Source organism: Carassius carassius, chromosome 36, assembly GCF_963082965.1.
Source record: "Carassius carassius chromosome 36, fCarCar2.1, whole genome shotgun sequence".
In the NCBI taxonomy this organism is placed as follows: Eukaryota; Metazoa; Chordata; class Actinopteri; order Cypriniformes; family Cyprinidae; genus Carassius; species Carassius carassius.
This window is the reverse complement of record NC_081790.1, coordinates 17,456,451-17,479,780: the sequence shown is the minus strand read 5'-3', so window position 1 is coordinate 17,479,780 and position 23,330 is coordinate 17,456,451. Positions and strand designations below refer to the sequence as shown.

The 23,330-nt window shown below is 36.7% G+C and overlaps 3 protein-coding genes across 3 annotated transcripts; 2 read left to right on the top strand and 1 right to left on the bottom strand.

Annotated features, from left to right (window-relative positions):
- Positions 1–273: 273 nt before the first annotated feature.
- On the top strand, positions 274–6,315 carry LOC132117335 (tumor necrosis factor ligand superfamily member 10-like). Its single transcript, XM_059526571.1, has 5 exons — positions 274–742; positions 2,877–3,026; positions 3,908–3,944; positions 4,118–4,210; positions 5,678–6,315. Exons 1-5 carry the CDS (start codon positions 488–490, stop codon positions 6,133–6,135), a joined length of 993 nt encoding a protein of 330 aa, XP_059382554.1. The 5' UTR covers positions 274–487; the 3' UTR covers positions 6,136–6,315.
- Positions 6,316–6,900: 585 nt separating this feature from the next.
- Positions 6,901–17,853, bottom strand: LOC132117334 (H(+)/Cl(-) exchange transporter 5-like). The gene is made up of 12 exons (XM_059526570.1): positions 17,775–17,853; positions 16,705–16,890; positions 14,623–14,774; positions 14,410–14,509; positions 13,412–13,722; positions 13,087–13,293; positions 12,380–12,460; positions 11,739–12,284; positions 10,345–10,531; positions 9,870–10,268; positions 9,334–9,550; positions 6,901–9,182 (listed from the first exon to the last, which is right to left on the bottom strand). Exons 2-12 carry the CDS (start codon positions 16,847–16,849, stop codon positions 9,092–9,094), a joined length of 2,436 nt encoding a protein of 811 aa, XP_059382553.1. The 5' UTR covers positions 16,850–16,890; positions 17,775–17,853; the 3' UTR covers positions 6,901–9,091.
- Positions 17,854–21,577: 3,724 nt separating this feature from the next.
- Positions 21,578–23,151, top strand: LOC132117333 (liver-expressed antimicrobial peptide 2-like). The gene is made up of 3 exons (XM_059526569.1): positions 21,578–21,729; positions 22,032–22,195; positions 22,283–23,151. The coding sequence occupies exons 1-3, from the start codon at positions 21,658–21,660 to the stop codon at positions 22,320–22,322; spliced, it is 276 nt and encodes a 91-aa protein (XP_059382552.1). The 5' UTR covers positions 21,578–21,657; the 3' UTR covers positions 22,323–23,151.
- Positions 23,152–23,330: the final 179 nt, after the last annotated feature.

The window sequence follows — 23,330 nt, the reverse complement described above, 5'->3', positions numbered from 1 at the left end:
TGCTTACCAACATTCTTCAAAATATCTTTTCCTGTGTATAATAGAAAAATAAATTCATTCAAAATGTAGATGAAGAAATGATGACAGAATTCTAATTTTTGGGTTAACTATCCCTCACTCACTGATGTATGACTCTATTTTATGATTAATTTAGCCTAATTATTTTATTACTACACAGCGCTTGCAGGTGACAAGTGTGTATTGCACATGATACAGGTAATTTGGAGGCATGAGGCGGTGTCAAATGAAAACCGAGAAGGCAGGATGGAGAGCGAATGATATACTCTATCGTCAAACTCTGTTATTCCGCGCGGCACCGTATTTTCTCCGCTACGTCTCTGACCTGTTGTCGCTAAAACTCGAAGGACTCACTGGAAACTCGTTTGCTAATAAGATGATATTCTTGTCATTCAAACCTATTCATCTCCTTCGGACTTCTTGTGCGTGGTGGTAGGTAGAAACCAGACTTCTTGAGCGAGTCCCAGAGATGGACACGGACTCCGCAGCCCCTCCTCAGCGCGTGCTGGAGTCACTCGACAGGAGCGCCGCCGCATCCGAAGGCAACTGCGAATATTTACAGTCTGTTAGTAGCGAATCGAGCTCATTCATCATGGTTCAGGCCAAAAGTCGTCTCGAAGTGCCATCCAGGTTGTGGGTGACAGCTGTTGTGGTCATCGTGATTGTCCTTCAAGTCGCCTCGACCACAGGACTCTTCATATACTTAAACATGTCAATGGCACAGGTAAAACTGCAGTGAACAAAAAGTTGCAATACTAATATTGTTGTTAAAGGCGATTTATGGAGCAATTATGCACTGTCTATATAATTCTAAACTTTATATTATTTGCAGAACTTTTCAAAATGTATAGCCTATGTTCCCATAACATCCTACAAAACTAGATAGAGCTCTTGTGCATTGTAAAATCATAATGGAGATCATATGGAAATGGCATTAAAGCTTTTTCTTACCCTGCAGGCTGACATGCTGTCATCTTGGTATCAAGTTTACAAAGTTTTCATTGTGTCAGCACTGCTTTTTTCTTTGACTATCATTTTGGAATGGTGATTACTGTGTTTAGCTGCCACAGGAATTAGGTCATGGCTCTTTGGCATAATCAGTTACGATGCAATGAATCAGGTCAATACATTTTGCACACAGAATTGCTAAATTCTTGTCCAAAGCTTTGCATTGTATTAATCCGATCTCTGCTAAGAGCTTTTGTATGGTGTCCTATGTATTCTGACACATTATTTGTGTGTTGTGTGGCAAAGCTGTCAAACTCTTGACAGAAAATGTCCCGTGAGGCAAGCTGCATAATGACTGAATGTTAATAATTCTGTGTTATTGTTGATATTGTTTCAGCTATTTTTTTCCTTCACTGGCTCTTAAAACAAACAAATGCGTCCTTTTAAGTATCTCTTCAAAAAGTTAGATTAAAAAAGGTTATTGGTCACAGACTTTTCAGAAGGCTGAAAGTGGTTTAGAAAACTCCCCTCAAAGATAAACAAAGATTTGGGCTCTCTACCAGAATAAATACAAACTTTAATTAAACCAGAGGAAGGCTGTCAGGCTTAATTAACATATGAATTACTTTCAAATCCTCTGCTTTATTAAAACTCAATGTCAGTGGTCATGATGAGTAGGTTTTGCAGTTTGGGCCAGTAGACACAATACGCAAGGGGTCCTGAAAACAGTAATACTGAGCCAAAATATCAGCCGCAGAAGCCTTAGATCACATGGTCTAGTCTGTTTCTCTAGTGACAAGCGGATTTGTAGGCATTTAGAAACTCTTAATATTTTTTTTTCCCTTATCATATATTCTTGTGGTAAAATAGTTTTCCATTGTGGGAATTTTTTTATTCAACCCCCAAAAGGCCTGTTTTTTTGTGCATGTGTGTGTGGCTATAGTAAAAGTATGCAGAGATGATACTGACCAGAAAAGGCCGGTTTCTGATATTATTTTCTAATACTGTTGACATTTTCATCCCTCCTAAGCTATTTAAAAAAAGGGTCACACTTTGGCGGTCATTTTTGTTTAAATGAATGCCACAGCACTAACTTCCCTGACATATTGACAATGAAATGTTGCACTTTTAGGTGATTTCTTTTGGTCATTTCTAACTTATATGTAAATTTCTGTTTCAACATTGTTTGTATAAACAAATATGCAAACATTTGGAACTTTACTACAATAAAAATATACACTTCTGTAAGTGGAAACAAGGAAAATATGAGAATTTGTATACATTTCGGTGACATTGCTGCCAACTTTTGAAAAAACAACAATATTTATTGACATTTATTGTGAAAGAATACTAGATTTTATGCTTAGTTCGTTGGTGGGGTCTTTGTATTTTGGATGTTTTACAGTCTTGCTCCTTCATTTTTTGTGTGCTTTCAGCAATGTGGCTGATGTACAGATTTCAGTTTAGGGTCTTTCCCATTTCCTATGGTCGGGCAATTTTGACCACGGACGGCCAAGGTTTGACTTTTTAATGACCACTTAAACTCAGTGAGTCCATTTTTATTACATTTTGTTTTGTATAGATTGTAAGAAAACTCAGCAATTTTTGACCACCGCCATGAAACCATTTTATATATATATATATATATATATATATATATATATATATAAAGGGACAAAAATGAAATCGGTCAAAAAAGAACAAAAACCTTTATAAGGGTTAAGAGGATGTAGTTGAGTTGAATTAGCTGATTTATAACTACACACATTAGACGAATAAAAGCTACATTTATTTTTAAAATCAGAAAATTCTCTAATGTATTCCTGAGAAATAAAGCCTTTTAGGATGTTCCAGCGCATGAGGACATGTTTAAGCATTTTTAAGTGGACTGGTGAATGTGTCATTGACAGGCTCGGACACAAGGTGTGGTGGAGGAGCTGAGGTGCTTGGGTCTTCTGAACGCACTGGAGAAAGAACAGGATGTGCCTGATGACCTGGTCCAGCTCTTTGGTGAGCCATGCATTAAACTTGCCGAAGGACTCAAAGCCTACATTTCCAAGGTAAAGACATGCAATATTTTTATGTGTTTTTTATACCCCAAGTGATGGCAAGTAGTCTGTTTATGGCGTTTGGAGCTGGTGCACTTTAGATATGCACATAACCAGGGAGACTAGCTTCAACCTTCAACACACAAAAACATTCAGCATTGATCTGTTTCTTCCTCTGGAAACTAGATTACATACAACAGATTTCTGGTCCCTCATAAGTAAATTTTTTGAATGTGTATTTAGTCATTTTTATATATATATAAGTGCTAAGAATTAATAGTATGTTTGAAAAAGGTTTAAAACCATTGACTCCAGTCAAATTAGAAACCTAATAAAAGATGTTTTATTTAACACAGAGCACATCCACAGCCATACTGAGATCACATGAGCAGAAAAATGCTATTCACTATTCATCTCTATAATGTCTGTAGTATTGGGCACTATAGCTCACTGAATAAATTAGTCATGGCTGACTGTGAATAGGCATTTCTACAGAAGCAACAGTAGCTGAATTTCTTTTTTTTGCTTTTGCATAATGCTACATCCACACCACTAGGTGTAAGTCCAAGACGACTGTCAAATCTGTAGCCTGATGGATCTAAAAAATATTTGATTTGGCTTGTTGCTCTAAAAACGCTCCAAATAAATCAAATGTAATGAGGACTTTTCTCTTTCAATTGTGGCTTAACTGTTTTTGTGCCACTCCGGTGTTCCAGAAAAGAGGTTGGATTGTCTTTCTTACATGGACTTGAATGTGGAAAATGTCTTAGTGATGTTATGTTTAAAATGTGTAACACCAAATCAGGAGTGTGTACTTTAGTAGCACCCTATAATTGTCAGAAATATATGTATAAACATGTCCTTTGTCTTCTGTATTTTCTGCTCTCTTTTAGGTGACAGAAAACGTAATCTCGAAACACACCTTTCAAGGTAACTTAAAACCACAGGAATTCAAGTGTTTCTTCCTCTTCGATTTAGTTACCTGAACTAACCTACAGTCTCTTTTCAAATTTAGTACATCTATATTTTTAAATGACTTGAAATCATATTTCTTTTTTGCTTTGTTGACTTGTTCACTCTTTGTTCTTTACTGTGTTTCGCAGAAAGAGTCGCTATCCCTCCACGTACAAAATTACTCACCACTGGCAGCCCACGGCCGTCAGCTCATCTTACTCTCAGAGACAGTGGACTGCAGGGTGAGTTTGCCCGCATGTTTGGGTGTGTGTATCACACAAGCCTGTACTCGTGTCAGCAAAACAATCCTTTAAGTTTCTACAGCTCTCTTGTCCTTCTGGAAACAATCTTAACAAACCACTTCATTAGGAATCCAGTAACAGAACAAAACATTTCTGACTGTTTACTCAACTGATATCTCACATGAAAAAAAGCTGAACAAATGCTTTGTGGTCACAAACAAATTGCAGTAAGACATTCCCACATTCACAAAAAATGCCATGTTAAGGAGTTAATGGACCATGTTTTGCCATGGAAAAACAAGGTTTGCATAGTTTACCAATAAAGGTAAACTTAAATTATACCATAAAATTTATTGGTAACACTATACAATAAGGTTTGATGTGTTAACATTGGTGACCTACATTAGTTGACATGAAGTAATAATACCCTGAAGAAGGCTGTGTACCCTAGCTGCGTAGATCTACACTTTAAACTGTTTTAATGCCCAGTTAATTAAAGGCTTTTTATTTTTACTATAAAAGTGTGTTGTGTGCCCAAGAGCACCTGTGATTATACGAAGAGACCATTTAAAAAGTTTTTTTGCATTGCTAATTAAAAATGCACGTTTATTGCAGTAATGCAGTAGGAAGTCATGGGGACACAAATGACAACAAATCCTGTTCACCCAAAAATGAAAATTCTGTCATTAATTACTCACCCTCATGTTATTCCAAACCCATAACACCTCCGTTCAACTTCGGAACACAAATTAAGATATTTTTTTTTATCAAATCCGAGAGCTCTCTGACCCTCCCATAGACAGCAATGCAACTGTAATGTTCCCAGGTCCAAAAACGTAGACAAAGACATTGTTAAAATAGTCCCATGTGACATTAGTGGTTCAACCATAATTTTACGAAGCTACAAAAATACTTTTTGTGCACAAAGAAAACAATAATAACATAATTAATTCAGCAATTCCTCTCCCTGAGATACCGTCTTCCGCCATTTTGGAGAGTACCCCACAACGTAATCAGTGTTGTTTACGTTCAGCATGCGCACGCTGTCTACTGAATGTAAACAACATTGATTACATTCTGGCATACTCTCCAAAATGGTGGAAGACGGTATCTCAGGGAGAGGAATTGCTGAATAAAATAAGTTATTGTTTCCTTTGCGCAAAAAAAGTATTCTCGTTGCTTCTTAAAATTATGGTTGAACCACTGATGTCCTCGCTACGTTTCTGGACCTGGGTACATTGCAGTTGCATTGCTGTCTATGGAGGGTCAGAGAGCTCTCAGAAGTTATCAAAAATATCTTAATTTGTGTTCCGAAGATGCACGAAGATCTGGATCTGGTTTTTGGGTAAACTACCACTTTAAGGATTTCAGGTTCACATTAATTAATGATATGGAGCAGTGTTGAAGCAGAACTGCTGTTGTACACTGAGGTGATCACATTTTGTTGCACCTTTCTTGTTACACCAGGTACGACATCCTTAACCCCTCAGACTGACCTTCACCAGTCCTGTCGCCATCCCGTTCGTTCCTGGGGGAACCAGAGTTTCGGCTCCCACCTGCACAACATGACTGTGTCCAACGGACGCCTGCGTATCCCTCGTGCAGGCCGCTACTACCTCTACGGCCAAGTCTACTTCCGTTATCTCACCCTCTCCATCGACAATTACCACTCGGGCTCCGACAGCCACCAGGTGGTGCAGTGCGTCTACAAGAAGACCGCCTACGCCCGCCCTATTCAGCTCCTGAAGGGTGTGGGCACCAAATGTTGGTCTCCAGACAGCGAGAACGCCCTTCACTCCATCTACCAGGGGGGCCTGTTTGAACTTCGCGCAGGCGACGAGATCTTCATCTCTGTGTCTTCTCCCACAGCTGTGTATGCAGAAGACTCCTCCAGCTACTTTGGGGCCTTCCTGTTTGACCTCTGAGGGACGCAGTTGGGGCTTGTGGTCTCATTCTAAGGGAGAGGAAATTGTTTCTGTCGGAAGGCCCCACATGGGAACCAGGAAGAGAGGGAAGCACAGATACTCCAGCATCTTAGTGGTTCAAAAGACCAAACAACTCAAAAAACCATCAAGTTATTGTGGTCTGAGGACTATTTGACATTCATAGGAAACTCTAGGATCCCATATGAATGGGCAGATCATGAGCAAATCTGTGAGGGCTTGTAAAGACATTTCTGAAAATGAGGACAATGACCTTCACTATTTAACCACATAAAAAGCCAGAATAGTTCCTTCAAATTAAGACTTTCACCTTCAACAAATGCACAAAACTTTGTGCAAGCTGCTATTTGTGCACGCAAACCATACAAGTTTAATAGTTTCCCACTTTCTTTTGATGTTTCTTTCCTTAAAAGACTGTCTGGGGCAGTGTGACTAATCATGGACTTAAAAGTCTCCAGTTAAATAAAACAAGTTGTTTTGTTGCCACACATACTACTTTATGAGTCAAACCTGTCATTCAGTGACATCTGAAGTAAAATCCAGCAAATAATCTAGAGCCAAAAATAGGGTTGGATGAAGAGTGAGACTTTGCACCACTCAAATTTATCAAAACAATCCAAAGTTAAACTAACATTTTTCAAAAGAATGCCATTTTCCTGAAGCTCCAGGACAGAAAGACATCTTGAAATAATTTTGAGAAACATGAGGAACAGCATTAATCAACAAATATCACACTGAAAAGAAACCTTAAAGAGCATGTTGCATTATTATATTTCATGTAGTGCTTACAAATAAATTACAATGATAATGAGGCATTCATATTTAACACTAATGGATAAAGCTGACATAAACAAATTTACACAATTTAAACAATAAGTATAAAGAACCCCCAGAAATGACAGCACACAACCATTTCATATTTTCCCAACAATAATTAATATGGATGTTCTTAATAAAGTGGCCCTTTATTTATCAAAATGAGTGTCATTTTGATTTAAAAAATGGAAATACTGTGAAAATTAGCTAAGGAATGAGAACAAACCAAGCTAATGTGCCACTTCAGGTGTTTTAAGCACTGCTTACAGAGATATTAGCATTCACTCAGTGTCCCACTGTGAGTTTCATAAATATAAAAGTGGTGTGCTAGCAGAGAAATGCAAAATATTCCAAAAAAGATTGAGCCAAACAGACGCAGGCTTCAACACTAAAATGGAAACATCTGGGTTGATATGCGAACAATACAATTACATGATTCAGATGACTACATATTGCATGCTGAGGTTACATTTGGACATGCATGTGATAGGAATATAAATGATACAGGCAATGCATAAAAGCAGCATTTTTTAATGGAGAAAGCGTGTACCATTTAGCCAAGATTCTGATTTTTCTTTATTTTAATTATAGGATAATTAGAGATTGTGATAAGAGAATTAAAAGAGAATTCAGAATTTGAAGGTAAAAATATGACTTAAATTAACAGTATAATGTGATTGCACATACATATTGTCCAAAAATAATGCCAACCTAACTTGCATAGAGAAATGCTACATAGTGTGTAATTTTAACAGTGGTATTAAAACATTTGATAACCACATAGTGTACTGACCAAAGGTTTCGGGTTAGTACGTTTTTTTTTTTTCAAAGAAACTAATACTTTTATTCAGCAAGGATGCATTCAATTGATCAAAAGAGACAGAAAAGACATTTATAATCTTATTTCTATGATAAATAAATGCAGTTCTTTTGAACTTCATATTTAACAATCAAACCTCAAAAGAGAAATGTTTCTTAAGCAGCAAATCAGCTTTTAAAAAGATTTTTGAAGATTTATGTGACACTTAAGACACTTAAGGAGTAATGATGCTGAACATTCATCTTTGCCATCACAAGAGAGAATTACATTTTAAAATACATCATTATTTTAAACTAATATTATTTCACAATATTAGAGTTTTACTGTTTTAGATCAAATAAATGCAGCCTTGTTGAGCATAAGAGACTTATTCTAAAAACATAAATGTTACTGAACCCAAACTTCTGAATGGTAGTGTAAAAATGAAGCTGAATTTTTAAAAAGTGCATATAATCTGAAAAATCTGTAGAGAATGAGTCTTTTAAAGTGTCATTTCTTGGCAGAAACTGCACGGTGCTTCTAATGACTGATTACAAGTCTGGAAACAAACGTGACAAAATGAGGAACCTGTAAATCACCTCCATGACTCATAAATGACTCATAAAGCATTAAGATTCAGCTAAAACTAAATAACATTCGTCCCGTGAGCTTCCAGATGCTTGAATACTTGCAAGTGCACATTTAAACAGAGTAAAAAAAAAAAAAAAGACAAAACATGTAAACAACAAATCATGGTTTTAACTTGTGATTAACTTCCATTCTGTAGTGGAAGGCAGGAGAACTCCAGGGAAATATGCAATGCACATCTGCTACTGATTCCTTGTGACTTCCTCTTGACATACACAAGAATGTCTCTTAAAACCTGAAAGATGACAATGTGGTCTTTTCACCAGAGGTGTTTTGGTATGAGTAATACGATCCAACAGAGGCTGGGTACGTGAATATCTACATTTAGATTTATGCTACGAAATGTTACAGTTTTGCTTGTGTGGTATATATTGTGATATGTTTTGATGCACTGATATGTTATTATAGATTGACTACCTGCAAACACCAACACTTGGTTGCACTCAATCCCACTTTTAAGATAGTTGCCGGAGTACATTGAATGTTGCTGAAGATCCTCCATCCTGCAGTTTTATCGCCTGCGCCAATGAGGCTCTCCAAATGGATTCACAGTGTGAATGGAAGCTAACCCAGTACTGACAGTTCTGTAGTGCAAATAATTTGGCCAGACTGGTGTTCTCTGCCCAATGGGTGGTTTCAAACTGACTGGCATTTCCTAACAGCCAGTTTGGCACTTCAGTTGAAGAGAATAGAGTCAGGGTCTCGGTTGGCCATTTGGGCCATATGTTTCAGAATGTCCTTTTTGGTGATGATGCCTAGTAAACGCCTGTGGAAAAACAGGAACAAGATTATATTGAGCTTATCCAAATATATGTGATGTGTAATAATTCTGACATGTGTAAATGATGGACTAAACCAATAATATTAGTGGAGAACTTGAAGACTGACAGGCTAAGCTAAGCAAAGCAAGGTTTTACCCATTGTGAGTGACGAGACACTGGCGCAGACCCAGCTTGCGAAAGATGTCCACCACAATGTCCATAGCAGTGTGGTCGGTAACAGTAAATGGACTGAGATCCATGATACCACGAAGCTTCAACGGAGGAGGACTGTTGGGTGGCTGTGGAGGTGTGTATTCAGTGAAGAAGATTCGGGAGGCACTAACCACACCTTCCTGACGCTGACGAGCATTTTCTGCCAGAGCAAAACAGAGAATAATAAACCTTCTCATGATTGAACTACAGTATAATTCACATGAGCTCTATAAGAAGGAATGTTGAAACTTCTTTGTCCATACAATGAAAGTCAATGGGGTCCAAAATAATAGTTATAAAATAAACTTTTATTGTATGGACAAATAAAAGACAGAAAGCTTTTAAATGACATGAGGGCAGAATTTTCATTTTTGGCTGAGATACTTGGCTGAGTCCACCAAGATGTTCATCAGCAGCAGCATAGTCCAAGATCCAAGAAAGATGCACATAAAAAAAAAAAGAATCTTGAATTCTCTTACCAATAGAGATGACCAGATCCCTGCGCTGTACAAAGCCCACAAGTCTCTGAGACTCATGTGAGACCACCACAGGGAAACCGCTGTATGAGGTTTCAGCAATGAGCGACTCGACTTCCTCGACGCTCATCCCATCCTGAGTGATCACAGAGAGCGGGGGGTCGCTGCGGCGGGGTCGCATCACATCCATGGCCAGCGTCTTGTGGCTGAACTCCTCCTTAGACTCCAGGAAGGGGTAACCATTGAGACGGATGTGAGCCTCATAAATACCCTCTCGACCCAGAGCATCTGCAACCCATTTACTAGTCATGGTGGCAGCCATGAGAGGCACAATGTATTCCAGGCCGCCTGTTAGCTCAAACATTATGACCACCAGAGAGACAGTCATACGAGTTACACCACCTATGAAAGAAAGATAGGAATGAATAACAGTACCTGGAGACATTTATAATAGTAGACAATTTGAATAGACTCATACCCAGACAGGCGGCGGCGCCCACCATGGCATAGAGGCCAGGGGTGATGCAGTCAGCTCCAGGTGAGCACCAGCCTCTGAAGATTACCCAGTCATGATGGTAATATGCCAGTTGTTCCATACCCACACCAAGCAGCCTGCCTGCAATCGCTCCTACAGCCATACTGGGGATGAAGAGGCCAGAGGGCACCTGGAGGAACACACAGGACACAACAGTGCAGTAAACACAAAATTCTTTATATATATATATATATATATATATATTAAAAAAAAGGGTCGAGATTTTGTCAAGAAACTGTCGTCTTTCTAAGATGGAGAGAGAGATGAAAAAGTCAAATAGATTGGACAGAATGTCAGACAGAATGTATTGATAGATGGATGAATGGAATAATGAATGGACTGATGATGAAAAGAAAAAGATAATGGGAAGAAAGAAAGAAAGACGGAAAGGTGCCAAATGAACAAAGAATGATGCATTATGAAAAGAAGGCAGAATGGAAAAAAAGATAAACAGAAATAGCAAGATGGATGGATGAATGGATTTAAGGATGAAGAAGATATAGATGACTGAAAGAAAGAAAGAAGGAAAGAAAAGTGGATGAATGGAAGTATGACGAAAGGAAGGTAGAATGGAAAAAAGAACAAAATGGGATGAATGAATGTCTATGGATAAAAATAACAAAAAGGAAGGATGGATGATTGAATAAAGCAAGATAGAATGGATTGATGGAAAAAAGGATGAACAGATAAATTGAAGAAAGAAAGGAAGGTAGAATGGACAGTGAAAAGAGAAAATAGAATCAGTGGAAGGAAGAATGGGAAAAAAGGACAAAGAAAGAAAGAAATGCATGAATGGTGGACATTTTGACAGTAAATGTAAGTTGAGTTGAAATATGGATGGAAGAACTTGGAAGAAAGGATGGATAGAAAAAAAGAATATATGGTAGATGGACGGTATAGGGATGAATGGATGGAATAAAGGAAGACAGTTGGATGGATCGATGGACAGATGGAAAGAAGGATGAAGTGGGGATAGATGCAGGGAGAGGAGGATGGATGGATGGATGGAAGGAATGAAGGGAACATAAAATGGACAATTAGAGAAATGGAAGAAAATATGGATGATGGGAAAAAGGAATATATGATAGATGGATGGAGGGAGGAATGGATGGGATAAAGATAGATAGAATGGATGAAAGTATGATGGATGGACAGATGGAAAGCAGGGATGGAAGCGTCAATAGATGCAGGGAGGGGAGGATGGATGGAAGCAATAAAGAAAGAAAGGAAGGATGGAAGGATTGAAGGAAGATAGAAAAGATGAGTGGATAGATGAAAGAAAGAAAGACTGGATGGATGAAAGAAAAGGAAGATAATCTGGGGCTTTGACCCTGTACCTTCATGCCAAAGGTCACCACTGTGATGAGCATCTTGAAGACCAGGGCCAGTGAGAGCTGCCACATGGCGGTGTACACGTCATGTCCTGCTGGTCTATCAGGCAGAGCATCACTGCTGCTCTTGGTGACGCTCACATTGGCATAATTACACAGCTGTGAGGAATCCAGCAGACCACAATCATTGAACAGTTCAGAGATCAGCTCGCTGGTGCTCATACGCGTGTAGCTGTTGGGGAACGCCAGCAGAGCTGTGACCGCCGTAACAACCAGCACCTCCAAAACAGGGTAGTGACCCAGCCGTGTGGTCTTCCGCCGACGACACCATGCAATGTTTGCACGGATGAAGAAAGCTCCCCAGATTCCCCCGAAAATACCCAACAGGATAAAGGGTATGAGCTCCAGCAAGTGCCAAGGGGAGTGGAACTCCACGTAGAAGAGCACCAGCCTGCTGTTACCAAACGGGTTGATGGACCGAAGGGTGAAGGCCGCCACCAACGCAGCAAAGAAAGAGCGCCACAGCGTCTTCAGAGGGAAATAATAACTCACCTACAGGAAAAAGTGAGAGTGTTTCTACTTAAAATGACACTAGATAATGCAGAGTGGATGAAATCATAAGTACTGTATTATAAGAATATGCTTGCCTCTTCCAGACTGAACAGAACTCCACCAATTGGTGCACCAAAAGCTACGGACACACCAACAGCTGCTGCAGCAGACAATACCTAATCAACATACAAACAGAAGAGAGACAGAACTGAAACAATAGACCAGGCTTATCACACGAAAGGCTTGGATCAACAAAGGCCTAAAAAAATAAAATCTGATACTATGTTTGGTCTCAGCTTCATGATGTCGATAAAAAACATTCTCACAATGAGTAAGTTTTAAACATAAAACCACAAAAACAGGCAACCAGAATGTCCTTAGGGTGAAGCCGCAAAAATGTAACACAACGAATGCCGCTGTATTTTTAGAAAGAGAGAAATGGGAGATAGACTAGCCTTGCTCATTAAAAACACCTTAACCTCCTTTATAAATTTGTTGTTGTTGGATTTTTTAATGTTTTTGAAAGGTGTTCACCAAGGCTGCATTTATTAAAAGAATACAGCAAAACAGTTATAAACTCTAAAGGGGAATTGAAATTTTATTGGACATGATGGACAAGAGTGTTGTTTATTAAAGCCAAATGTTTATTTTTCAGAGCCATAGAAGGGGTTAAAATTTTATTTTCAGTGCAAAAACTAAAATATTAATAGTTACTTTGATTTCTATTTGTGCACAAAAATGTATTAACATTATACTGTGAATTTATGGTGGATAGTATCTCATTTTCATTTACTCATCGTACCTCTCGTCTCTTTGCTTCATTCCTACGGTACTTGGTGAACAAGTGGCATAGGATGTTGCCACAGCAACAGGCAACATGGACCAGTGGCCCCTCTTTGCCCAGACTGAGTCCAGATGACACAGCCAGCACCAGGGTGATGGTTTTAATCATGAGAGTCCATTTACCCAGGTAGCCTCGGATGATAAACCCACTCAGGATGGTCTTGATCTAGAATGCCATACAAGAACTAGGACATTATAACAGTCATCTATTTAGCAACATAACAACCTGTGTGTTGAAATCTAAGATTAAATATTATACTGGTACTACATTTTTTTTTGCTTACCTCAGGTATTCCAGAGCCACAAGCATACGGGGCAAAGGCCCTGACTAAAGACACAGCCAGGAAGGAGAAAAGCAGTGCCCAGCACACATACATCAGGTAATTCATGATGTAAGCAAAAGGACCGTCATTAGTACCGACAATGAGCTCTGCCCAGCTTTTCCAGTTGGGGCATTTGTCTCTTTCCTGGAAGGTTGTCTCGTTGGAGTTCCAGCAGCAGTGCTCATGATTAAACCAGAAGCCGTTCAGACACACTCCCTCCTTCAGATCTGTCATCCAATGGGCAGAGATGTCGATGCCACCAGCCAGGGCACCTTAAATCAAACAAAACAGCACATGCTATAAAACTTCATGGAGAGGCCAGATGATATTTCAAAGGAAATGTAATGCTCTTTTAAAGTGATAGTTCACCCCCCCCCCAAAAAAACCAATTCTGTCATTTATTAGTCACCCTCATGTTGTTCCAAACTCGTAAGACCTTCATTCATCTTATATTCATCATATTTTTTATTAAATCCGAGAGGCTTCTGAACCTCTACCTTTTATGAAGCTATGAGAATACTTTTTGTGCACAAAGAAAACAAAAATAACGACTTTATTCAATAATTGATGCAGGAGCCAGTGTTTTGACGTAGAATCACATTGTTTACAAGCAGAGGAATACACACACATGCACCGTAGTGCTGTTATGAATGTGTGTCGAAGACTGACATTAAATAAAGTCGTTACTTTTGTTTTTTTGCACACAAAAAGTATTCTTGTAGCTTCATAAAATTAGGTTGAACCACTGATGTCACATGGACGATTTTAATGATGTCCTTACTACATTTCTGTGCCTTGATGTGGTAGTGCCCTTGCTGTCAATGGAGGGTCAGAAAGCTCTCTGATTAAACATTAAAATGAGTAATTAATGACAGAATTTTCATTTTTTCTTCCATTGACTTGGTGCTCTATAATCACTTTATGATACTTATGCTTCAATATTATAAAAACAATCCAACCTGCCATCAGTCCTACGAGCAGCATGAGAAGCCAGCCAGAGAAGGCATCACTGATACTCTTCATCAGAGCCAAGGTTGACTCTTTACTCTTGGCAGCAATCTAACATGAAGAGAAATTAAAGATCCCAAATAAAAACAAACTGAAGTGAATGCATGATTCATTTCTTCCTGAGCATAGATGAGGTTTAAAACTAAACAAGATTCAAAAGTCACCTCTCGGTGGCGATCCCGGTCCTTAGATTTCTCCCGGACCCAGTCGATGGTGTTGAAGTCTTCATAAGTGCCGACCCCAGGCACTGGTTCATCTAGTAAATCCATCAGTTTAGGAATCCCATTAGGCCCATTACTAACTCCATATGAACCACCTGCACAGAGAGAGAGAGAGATATTATGCATGCAGGTTAAAAGTACAAAATAAATAACCGGATGTGACAGTTAAAGGCCTCAGGTGGAATACCAAAATGATCACAAGAGCCCTTTTTCCACCTACAGGATGTTGGAGGCCAATCTGGTACTGTTTCCACCAAAAAGGCCAGAGGGGCCAGAAGACCTGAATTTGAACTAGCAGTCCTTAAAACTTCCCTTTTCTTGAACTAGGAAATAAATACAAAGTCATCAAAATCATCTGCAAATGAACTACTGTTCAGAAGACTGAGATCTGCTTTTTTATGTTTTAAATTGCATCATGAAATATTATTACACTGTATCCCAAAGCTGAATTCCTAGCATTTTCAGCTGAATTTTCCCTCTTCAGAAATATTTCTAATAAGGTCAAGAAATCTCTCTTTTTTTTTTAGAAACATTTCTAATTACCATCAATGTTGAAAACAGTACAGCTGATTAATATTTTTATTGAAAATATTATAATATAAAATACTGTTCTTTTGATTAATTTTAGCAAATAAAAGTATCATTTAGATTTTTTTTTAAACTTCGACTTTTGAACAGTAGAGTTTTGATATGCATGTAATATTGCGCAGTGACTCTACTGTATATTTCAATATTTATTTGTATTTTCGTTAAATATATGTGACCCTGGACCACAAAACCAGTCTTAAGTCGTTAGGGTATATTTTAAGCAATAGCCAAAAAAAACATGGTATGGGTCAAAATTACAGATTTTTCTTTCATGCCAATAATCATTAGGATATTAAGTAAAGATAATTTTCATGAAGATATTTTGTAAATTTCCTACATTAAAATTATTAAAACTTAATTTTCGATTAGTAATATGCATTGCCAAGAATTTATTTGGACAAGATTTTATTGCACCGCAGATTTAAAAAAAAAAAAAAAAAAAAAAAAAAAAAAAATTATTGTCCGCTCCTAATAAACCACACATCAATTTAGAAAAATTTACACGTAAGACTGGTTTTATGGTCCAGGGACACATATAGCAACATTTAATATTAAATAACAAGCATTATATATTACATAGCCTACTTCTTTTGGGCTTTTAATGGAAAAGGTTGTCAGGTTTAATGGGACAAAGGTTGTCAATTCAAATTTATGGTAGTGCACACATTCCTGTTCCAGTGTTCGCAGTTTTTCACATGACTTTCATAGAAAGATTTTTACCAGTACGAAGAACAGGAAATAAATGACACCACAAAAAAGCAATATAACTAGCTATGGTTAATAATTATACAATCTTCTAAAAACCGAATTTAATTATATACAAGTTACTTTATTTTATTTACAAAGTATAGTGGTCATAATAATTCAAAGCATACAAGGCAAAGGTTGTTTATGAAAAAAAAAAACAAGAAGCAAAAAAAATAACCCATATACTGTGTGGAAGTACCTAATCACACAGCAAACACAAAACAAAGAAACTGATATCAAGCGCTGAGGAAGTTCAAAGGAAACAGATGGATGAGAAAACCTGACACCGCTCAAATCATGAAATTGCTACAATAGAAATAACTAGAGGGGACACTATGATCCCAGTAATAAAAGGATTTCTATTAGGGGGGCGGCAAATACCAAAGTTGTGACCTCAGTGGATTCTCACCGCTATTTTCTCACAGACACAAAAACGCCAGAGACCTATACTTTACAAATTTGCCCCCAAACCTATATCGTATGATGAGAGAAACGAAAAAATCTATGGGAATCTTGTGAATGACAATAAAAATGAAGAAAAGAACACAAGTGAATAAGGATAGAACTGGGTTTCAGCTACACTGGGGAAATAATATGACTTATATTGTCACCACTGGGGCCATTTTCGATCCCCTTTGTCTCATCTCATTACAGATGCAACATGTGTATATGGACAGATCAGCCACTCACCTGAGCCATAGTCCCGGTCCAGAGGAGGCACGTCATCGGTGCTGGAGAAGTCCAGCGTGGCTCCTGCGATTTCCACCATGTCCTCATCGCTGGTTCCGCTCTGCAAGCTGTTGAAGCTCTCGCCACAATAGCCTGTGTTGTCCATCTTTCCTCCAGAATGTGGAGGACATGGAAATGTCCTTTGACCTGAGCATAAGAGACTCCATTTGAGTTAAAGCTTGACAGGATACACCCAACTATTAATGTTTACCACGCACTTCTAGATAGAACCGCAACCTGGCAATGATTTACACCACAGCTTTTAACTGCATTATGATTCTGGATTAAAAATAACAAAGCAAATGATCTTTAAATACAGAACTTACAACATCACAATAACAATTTTATATTGACTGCAGAAAAAATATTCAAATCATAACTATGAAGCATCTTTAGCTTTCTAACTGTAATATAAATAAGTTTTTTTTTATTATTGGTTTTGAAAGATTTACAAATACAGCCAGAGGAGAAATTAGGTTATTTTAGGTTATTAGTTATTTTACAAACAAAATATTTTATAATCAAATTTAAAATTGTTTATAGGTATTGTTGAACTTCTGCCTTTAAAGATAAAAAACAATAACTAATTCCCAACATATTTACATTTATGTATACTATATTTAGCTGATAAAAGTAGCAGATAAGATTGATGGTTTATCATGTTGAGTCACTGAACCAAAGCTAATGACATCAGCAAACTTCAGATATGGGCCATTGTAGCTTAGCCAATTAGCTAGCAAAAAATATAAGCTATATATTGGATTGCGGCAAAATGGCATAGAAAAAGCGCATGCAACCCTCCTCCTAACATGCTTCAAGAGGTCAGCAATGATGTACTATTATGACAAATTCACAAGAATATTCATGGAGCTGGTTAGCGGGATAGCTAAAGGGTTGCATGCTAACCAGCTGTAATTTTCATAAACTTAACAGCCGTGGCATCAAGTAGAACTGTTCCAAAACGTATTTATAATGTTAACATGCCGTACATTGACTGTACTTAGATCAAAGTGAAACTAGTAAACACTTACCTTGTTTGTTATCTTATGTCACTCAAGCGCCGACGTACAATCTGCGGAAGACATGAATAGCCGATAGCCGAGATACAAGAACAGTATTCGATTAAGAATGCCTCTCACATGTGCTATAGTGTCCAAAATCTGTATTTATTTAGACCTAACTCGGGCTCAGAACCAGACCCATTATTCTTTATAACTTTTATTTAGTAAGTTTTTATTATTTTATTATTTTATTCTTTGTTTTGGTGATAGTGGGCTATCTACATTTTATCATTTCATTTGTATAGGCCTACGTATTTAATCCCTTGAAAAGAATCACACTTAAATGAATTGAATATAATTGTAGTGTACTTCAAATCTTAAAAATTTATTTTGTAAAAGTATATTTTAAAAACTTAAAAACTAACTACAGTAGACTAATATTATAAATAAAAGGCCTCTTGAGTATACATAAGGTTTTGTAACACACTTTTAACTTAACAGCTTTACATTTAGCAATAGGCTATTTCACTTATGTAATTAAGCTATAAAATGTGCATTCTAAAGTTCAGATAATTGCATATAATAACAAACTGTAATACATTTTTATTCAATTGTGCAATAAGTGTGTAATAATCTTTGCATGTAGTAGATCTCATTAATAAATACTCTTTTTAAAAGGATGCAAAGTATGGCACACTTAATTTTCTTAAGGGGTGTTATTAAAAAATAACACAAATCATTTTAGGATTTCTTTAACCGACTGTAGGCTAGTTACGTTCCACTCAGCCCTGCAAAATAAAATAAGAAAATAAACAGCTCATATCAGTAGCAGCACTACTGGTATTTATTGAAACAGAAAAAAGTTCTACATGTTTTTAATTGATTCAGGCGATATTTTACCATAAGTATGAGAGTTTCACACACACAGGCGATCAATGAGTGGCTCAATGTTGCCATCTATAGATGACAGTGCAGACATATTGAGCCTACAGTAGGCTACATGATGATGATCACGAAGTGTGATTCCATTTGTTACCACAATTACGTTTTACTGAACTTTACGGACTTTGTGTTGTCATGAACCGTATGACTTTATCTTTTTGAACTTTTTAAACTGCATCAAGACTGTTCCCCATAAAAAACATGAAATCATAGCCTACATCACAAATAACGATAGTCCACAGATTTTTCAAACAAATAATTTGTTTCCAGTTTGTGCCGATTAAATACATAGACTGTGGGACTGGATCACACTGCTCTGTCATTTGAGCGCATGCTGAACTTTCACCCTTCACCAGTGGGATGACGATCCGCATGAATTGAGTTTTTCCGAATTAAATTAAATTGATTTATTGAAGTTAAATTTACAATGCAGCCTATATGAATATTTAAAATGTTTAGCTGTCCTCACTTTTAATATTCCCACCATTAAGTTAATTTTAAATGGTCCTGCATTGTGACAAATAATAATAGGGGAGAGCGGGGTCGAAAGTAACGTGGGACGAAAGTAACAAAGCGATTTTTTATGACGGTATTTTCAGCATTCAATCCTTGATGGAGCTGAGAAATATCACGTGATTTCCTCATCATTTCCCGCAGTTAGGTCGGTAAAACTGTTTTCGAGTACAAAAAGTAAATTATTGAAGCGGTAATTTTTTTTTATTAGTTGTGTTGTTGTTTTTTTGTTTCATGTGTCACAGTAATGATCAATCTACAGGTTATTTAGTGCTTTAACACATCCTAAAGTTTGCATTATCAAAGTTTTTTAGTATAAAAGTAAATCGGGTTTAAATGCCAGGAGTTCCTGTCGGGACGAAAGTAACAGTTGTTACTTTTGTCCCGCTACAGTGACAAGAAGTATTTATTTTGTTCCGGTACATGCTATTCTGTGAATTTCTGTCTCTTGCATCATTTATTAAAATGTTTATGTCATATTATACCAAAAGAATATGTCTGAGTGAGGGTCAGAAAGACAAACAGTGGTCTGGTTTTATCCAGATGGAGTCATGAATAGGCCTACTGTTACATTATGTATAGAATTTATAATATGCCAATGTAATTTAATTATTATATTGTTCATTCTGTTGAAAAAATGTTTTATAAAAATACACTGAAATAAAAATAAATAAATAAAGTATGTACAGTCGGGTTTTGAGACATTTGATGAAACTTAAATTTAAAATAAAAATATAAATATAAATATAAATATGTAATTTAATCATAGTCAGGTATACTTAATAAAAATAAGAGTAACAGAAAATAAATCTAGCTTATATTGTTGTGTTACTTTTAACCCACCTGTGTGTTACTTTCGTCCTAACCGATGGGGTCAAAAGTAACAATGTGCAACTTATGTTCAAATTGAAATTATACTGAAGCCTTTCTACATTTCTACAAAATACCACCTGGTATTGATAAACCACACTTATGAGTTACTGACCACAGCAGAAATATATCTCTGTCTATAACATTATCATTTTTCTGAAAAATGGTACTTTCGCCCCTGCTCTCCCCTAAAGATATGCATAAAAACTACATACTGTAAATAATAATTAATTAGCTTCAAGACCAAGCGAAATACGTCTGCAGTCTTAATAGTAGGCTATCTGTTAAATTAGTCTGCCTGTTCCATGTTTTGTATTCATAATGTATTCATTAGGGCCTATATTAATTTTATTAATACGTGACTGATGCAATGGCGCGCAAGATTCTTCGTATGAACAGGCCATATGTTATCTGAGTGAACCTGATCACCTATTGATTTAGAGAGATGAAAGCATACTTTTCTCTTTGAAGTTATTTAAAAATTTTGAAGAAGAGATAAGCAACATCTTTGTATTATCTGCTGTCAGGTAACTTTCCCTGCAAAATCCCAATATTAAATCTTGCACTGTAAAAATTACTGCAGTTTTAACAGTAAAGGATTATAAAATGCTAAGGTTAATTGTTAAAATGTGTAAGTTCCATTTCTATGTAGATGGTGAAAATTGTAATAAACTTAATGGTTTATATCATGTCATTTTAAAGTAAAATACTGCTAAATGTACAGATTTTGCAACTGAAAAGAATAGGCCACACAAGAACAAGTCAGTGGGGGAAATAAACATACATTTACGTTGACAGCACACATCTGATAGTTTTTCATTCATTATGTTTCTTTTTAGATATTTTGTTGTCGGTTACATTGTGTGTTGTTAAATGTATATTTATTCATTTTTATTTTACCTTCTACATATAGTATTTATCTCAGCTTGTGGGAAAGCTAATGCACTTATTCAACACAGCTGTGCTTTTGTGGTAATTTTCAGTATGAAGGTACAAAATAGAACAATAAATGAAAGTTAAGTCCATAAAACCTAAAACATTTCCATCATATTTTAATGGTAAAGTTCTAAAAATCACAGCTGACATTTGGTACATGTGGTACATGTATTTTTAACAGTGCATGTTTTCATTTTTATCTATAAAATGTAATTTGTTAGCTTTTATGTTTCATTTATAAAATGATTTATAATATTTCTTTCTTTTTACAACTCATTTATTCATTTATTTAAACGAAACAGCCTAATCATGATGTAAAAGTATTCTACTCTGAATCTCTAAAACATTTAGGGCAGCACTTTTGAGAGACTGTAATTTTTTTACTCCCATCGATCCCAGAAGCTGGATGATACACAAGTACTGCCAAAGCTTATGTAAACTCTCAAATATTTACTAAACATGTGATTTTATCTTGGCCATGGCCTTTAGCAGAGTAATAGCCCAGAAGAGACGGATAGACAGAGAGGGTGGGGAGGAAAGGTCAATGTCGGAGGGTTATATATACACATGGTCATTGCAAAGCTTAAGTAGTCATCTGGACATACCGGACATACCGGATCTGGAAATTTTGTGGGAAATAACATCACCAAAAATGCATCTGCTTCACTTTAACCTGGCAAAATTTGGATTTTGCACATTATCCTTGCTAGTGCTGATGCACCAGGTGAGTTAAAACCTCTTTCCAACAATTTTTCCCCCTCACGGTATCAAGAACATCGGATACCAGGATATTTCTTTTGTTAAAAATGCATTTACATTTATCGTATTACTAGGTGACACTTCACAGTAAGGTTTAATTTGTTAACATTAGCTACATAAGTTAACCTGAGCTAATACTGGACAATACATAATGTTAGGTGATGCTAATTTCAACACATTTATTAAAATAATAAATAAACGTATTATTATTATGCTATATGTTGAAAGCAAGCATGTGTTCCCTACTGACTGAAAAATGTATGTTAGGTATCTACTGTGCCAGTAGTGACTCCTGAGGTGCGATCAGATCTCCGGTCATCGCATGTACTTCACCGCAAGATAAGAATGTCCCCTCTGTGGCGAATCATGGGGTTCAAACCATATGGAGCCTATTGCCATGACAACATAGAGTGTACTACAGGATTATGCAGGTGAGTCACTGCCGCCAAAATTTCCTTTCACTGAAAGTTCTAAAACTGCCCTGACATCTGAAAACTGATTACATTTTCTACCCCCAGGAAAGGTCACTGTTCATTTAATGAGCCTGTTCATTCTTAGAGGAGTGGAAGCCTGAAAACTATATGAGTCAACCCGATATATATATATTTTATGGCCATAGGCTCTGTTTCAAGCACTTTAATTTCTGAACTGTATAAAGCGCTGTACATGTACAGTGCAGAGCATGTGGAGAAGTCTGACTTGAAAGGTTACATCGGTTTCACTGTATATAATTTATGTTCAAGCCATTTAAAACATTAATTTCTAGTTATTAAAACAATTGTGTTAAACAGGAATTGTGGGGTTTGTGTTTGACTTTATGTTGAGGTTGACTAATTGCAAAAAATACTCAATTAACAAAACTGTAAGTGCATAGTAAATATACTTAGATTGTATTAATCTGTAAGCATGATTTTTAATTTATGTAATGTGTTATGGAGAATCACAATGCTGTAAAAGTGCATAATTTAGAATGCAGAATCACTGGAAATATTGAGGCTAAAATGTGTATTTTGAGTATTAAATAATTATATTTGATAGTATAAAGGTACTGTATTAAGCTACGAGAAGGCCTATACAGAAGGCCTCAGTAGTGTCAATTAAAATCTATACTCGGCTAGGCACAGGGCCAGTGAGAGAACGTGCACAGCCGCACATATCTTTCTCAGGATGCTCTATGTTCAGAGAAACCCAGTTCTGATGGCAAAAGGCCCTGAAGTCCCTCAGTATCCACATGTTGGTGAGAGGAGTATTTGCACAAGAATGTACTGTAACAGACTGATGTCATTGTACTGTGAACGACCTCCACATGTACCCAGATTGCATGTTCTTTTTTCTGATACTAGAGCAAAGTTTAAGTTAGTCAAATAAAACACTAAAAATATCAGTATTTCTGTGACAGTTTCATTATTTCCAGTTACGGTTCATTGTTTATTTATTATTGTGTATTCGTGATTATGTTCATGCTTAAATATGCATTTTATTTGAAGCTTTAACAGCATTTTTTATCACTTTTATGATATTAATTAAAATGTTTTATTTAGAAAATGTATGATGTGAAAATGTAGG

Bases quoted from the DNA above. Each gene is read 5' to 3' on its own strand.
- LOC132117335 (XM_059526571.1), top strand. From the start codon at position 488: ATGGACACGGACTCCGCAGCCCCTCCTCAGCGCGTGCTGGAGTCACTC. The intron at 3,027-3,907 runs GTAAAGACATGC...GCTCTCTTTTAG, and splicing joins TCAAAGCCTACATTTCCAAG to GTGACAGAAAACGTAATCTC. The intron at 4,211-5,677 runs GTGAGTTTGCCC...TTGTTACACCAG, and splicing joins CAGAGACAGTGGACTGCAGG to GTACGACATCCTTAACCCCT.
- LOC132117334 (XM_059526570.1), bottom strand. From the start codon at position 16,849: ATGGACAACACAGGCTATTGTGGCGAGAGCTTCAACAGCTTGCAGAGC. The intron at 10,269-10,344 runs GTATGAGTCTAT...TTTCTTTCATAG, and splicing joins GGGCGCCGCCGCCTGTCTGG to GTGGTGTAACTCGTATGACT. The intron at 9,183-9,333 runs GTAAAACCTTGC...GTTTTTCCACAG, and splicing joins TGTCTCGTCACTCACAATGG to GCGTTTACTAGGCATCATCA.
- LOC132117333 (XM_059526569.1), top strand. From the start codon at position 21,658: ATGCATCTGCTTCACTTTAACCTGGCAAAATTTGGATTTTGCACATTA. The intron at 21,730-22,031 runs GTGAGTTAAAAC...AATGTATGTTAG, and splicing joins TGCTAGTGCTGATGCACCAG to GTATCTACTGTGCCAGTAGT. The intron at 22,196-22,282 runs GTGAGTCACTGC...TTCTACCCCCAG, and splicing joins TGTACTACAGGATTATGCAG to GAAAGGTCACTGTTCATTTA.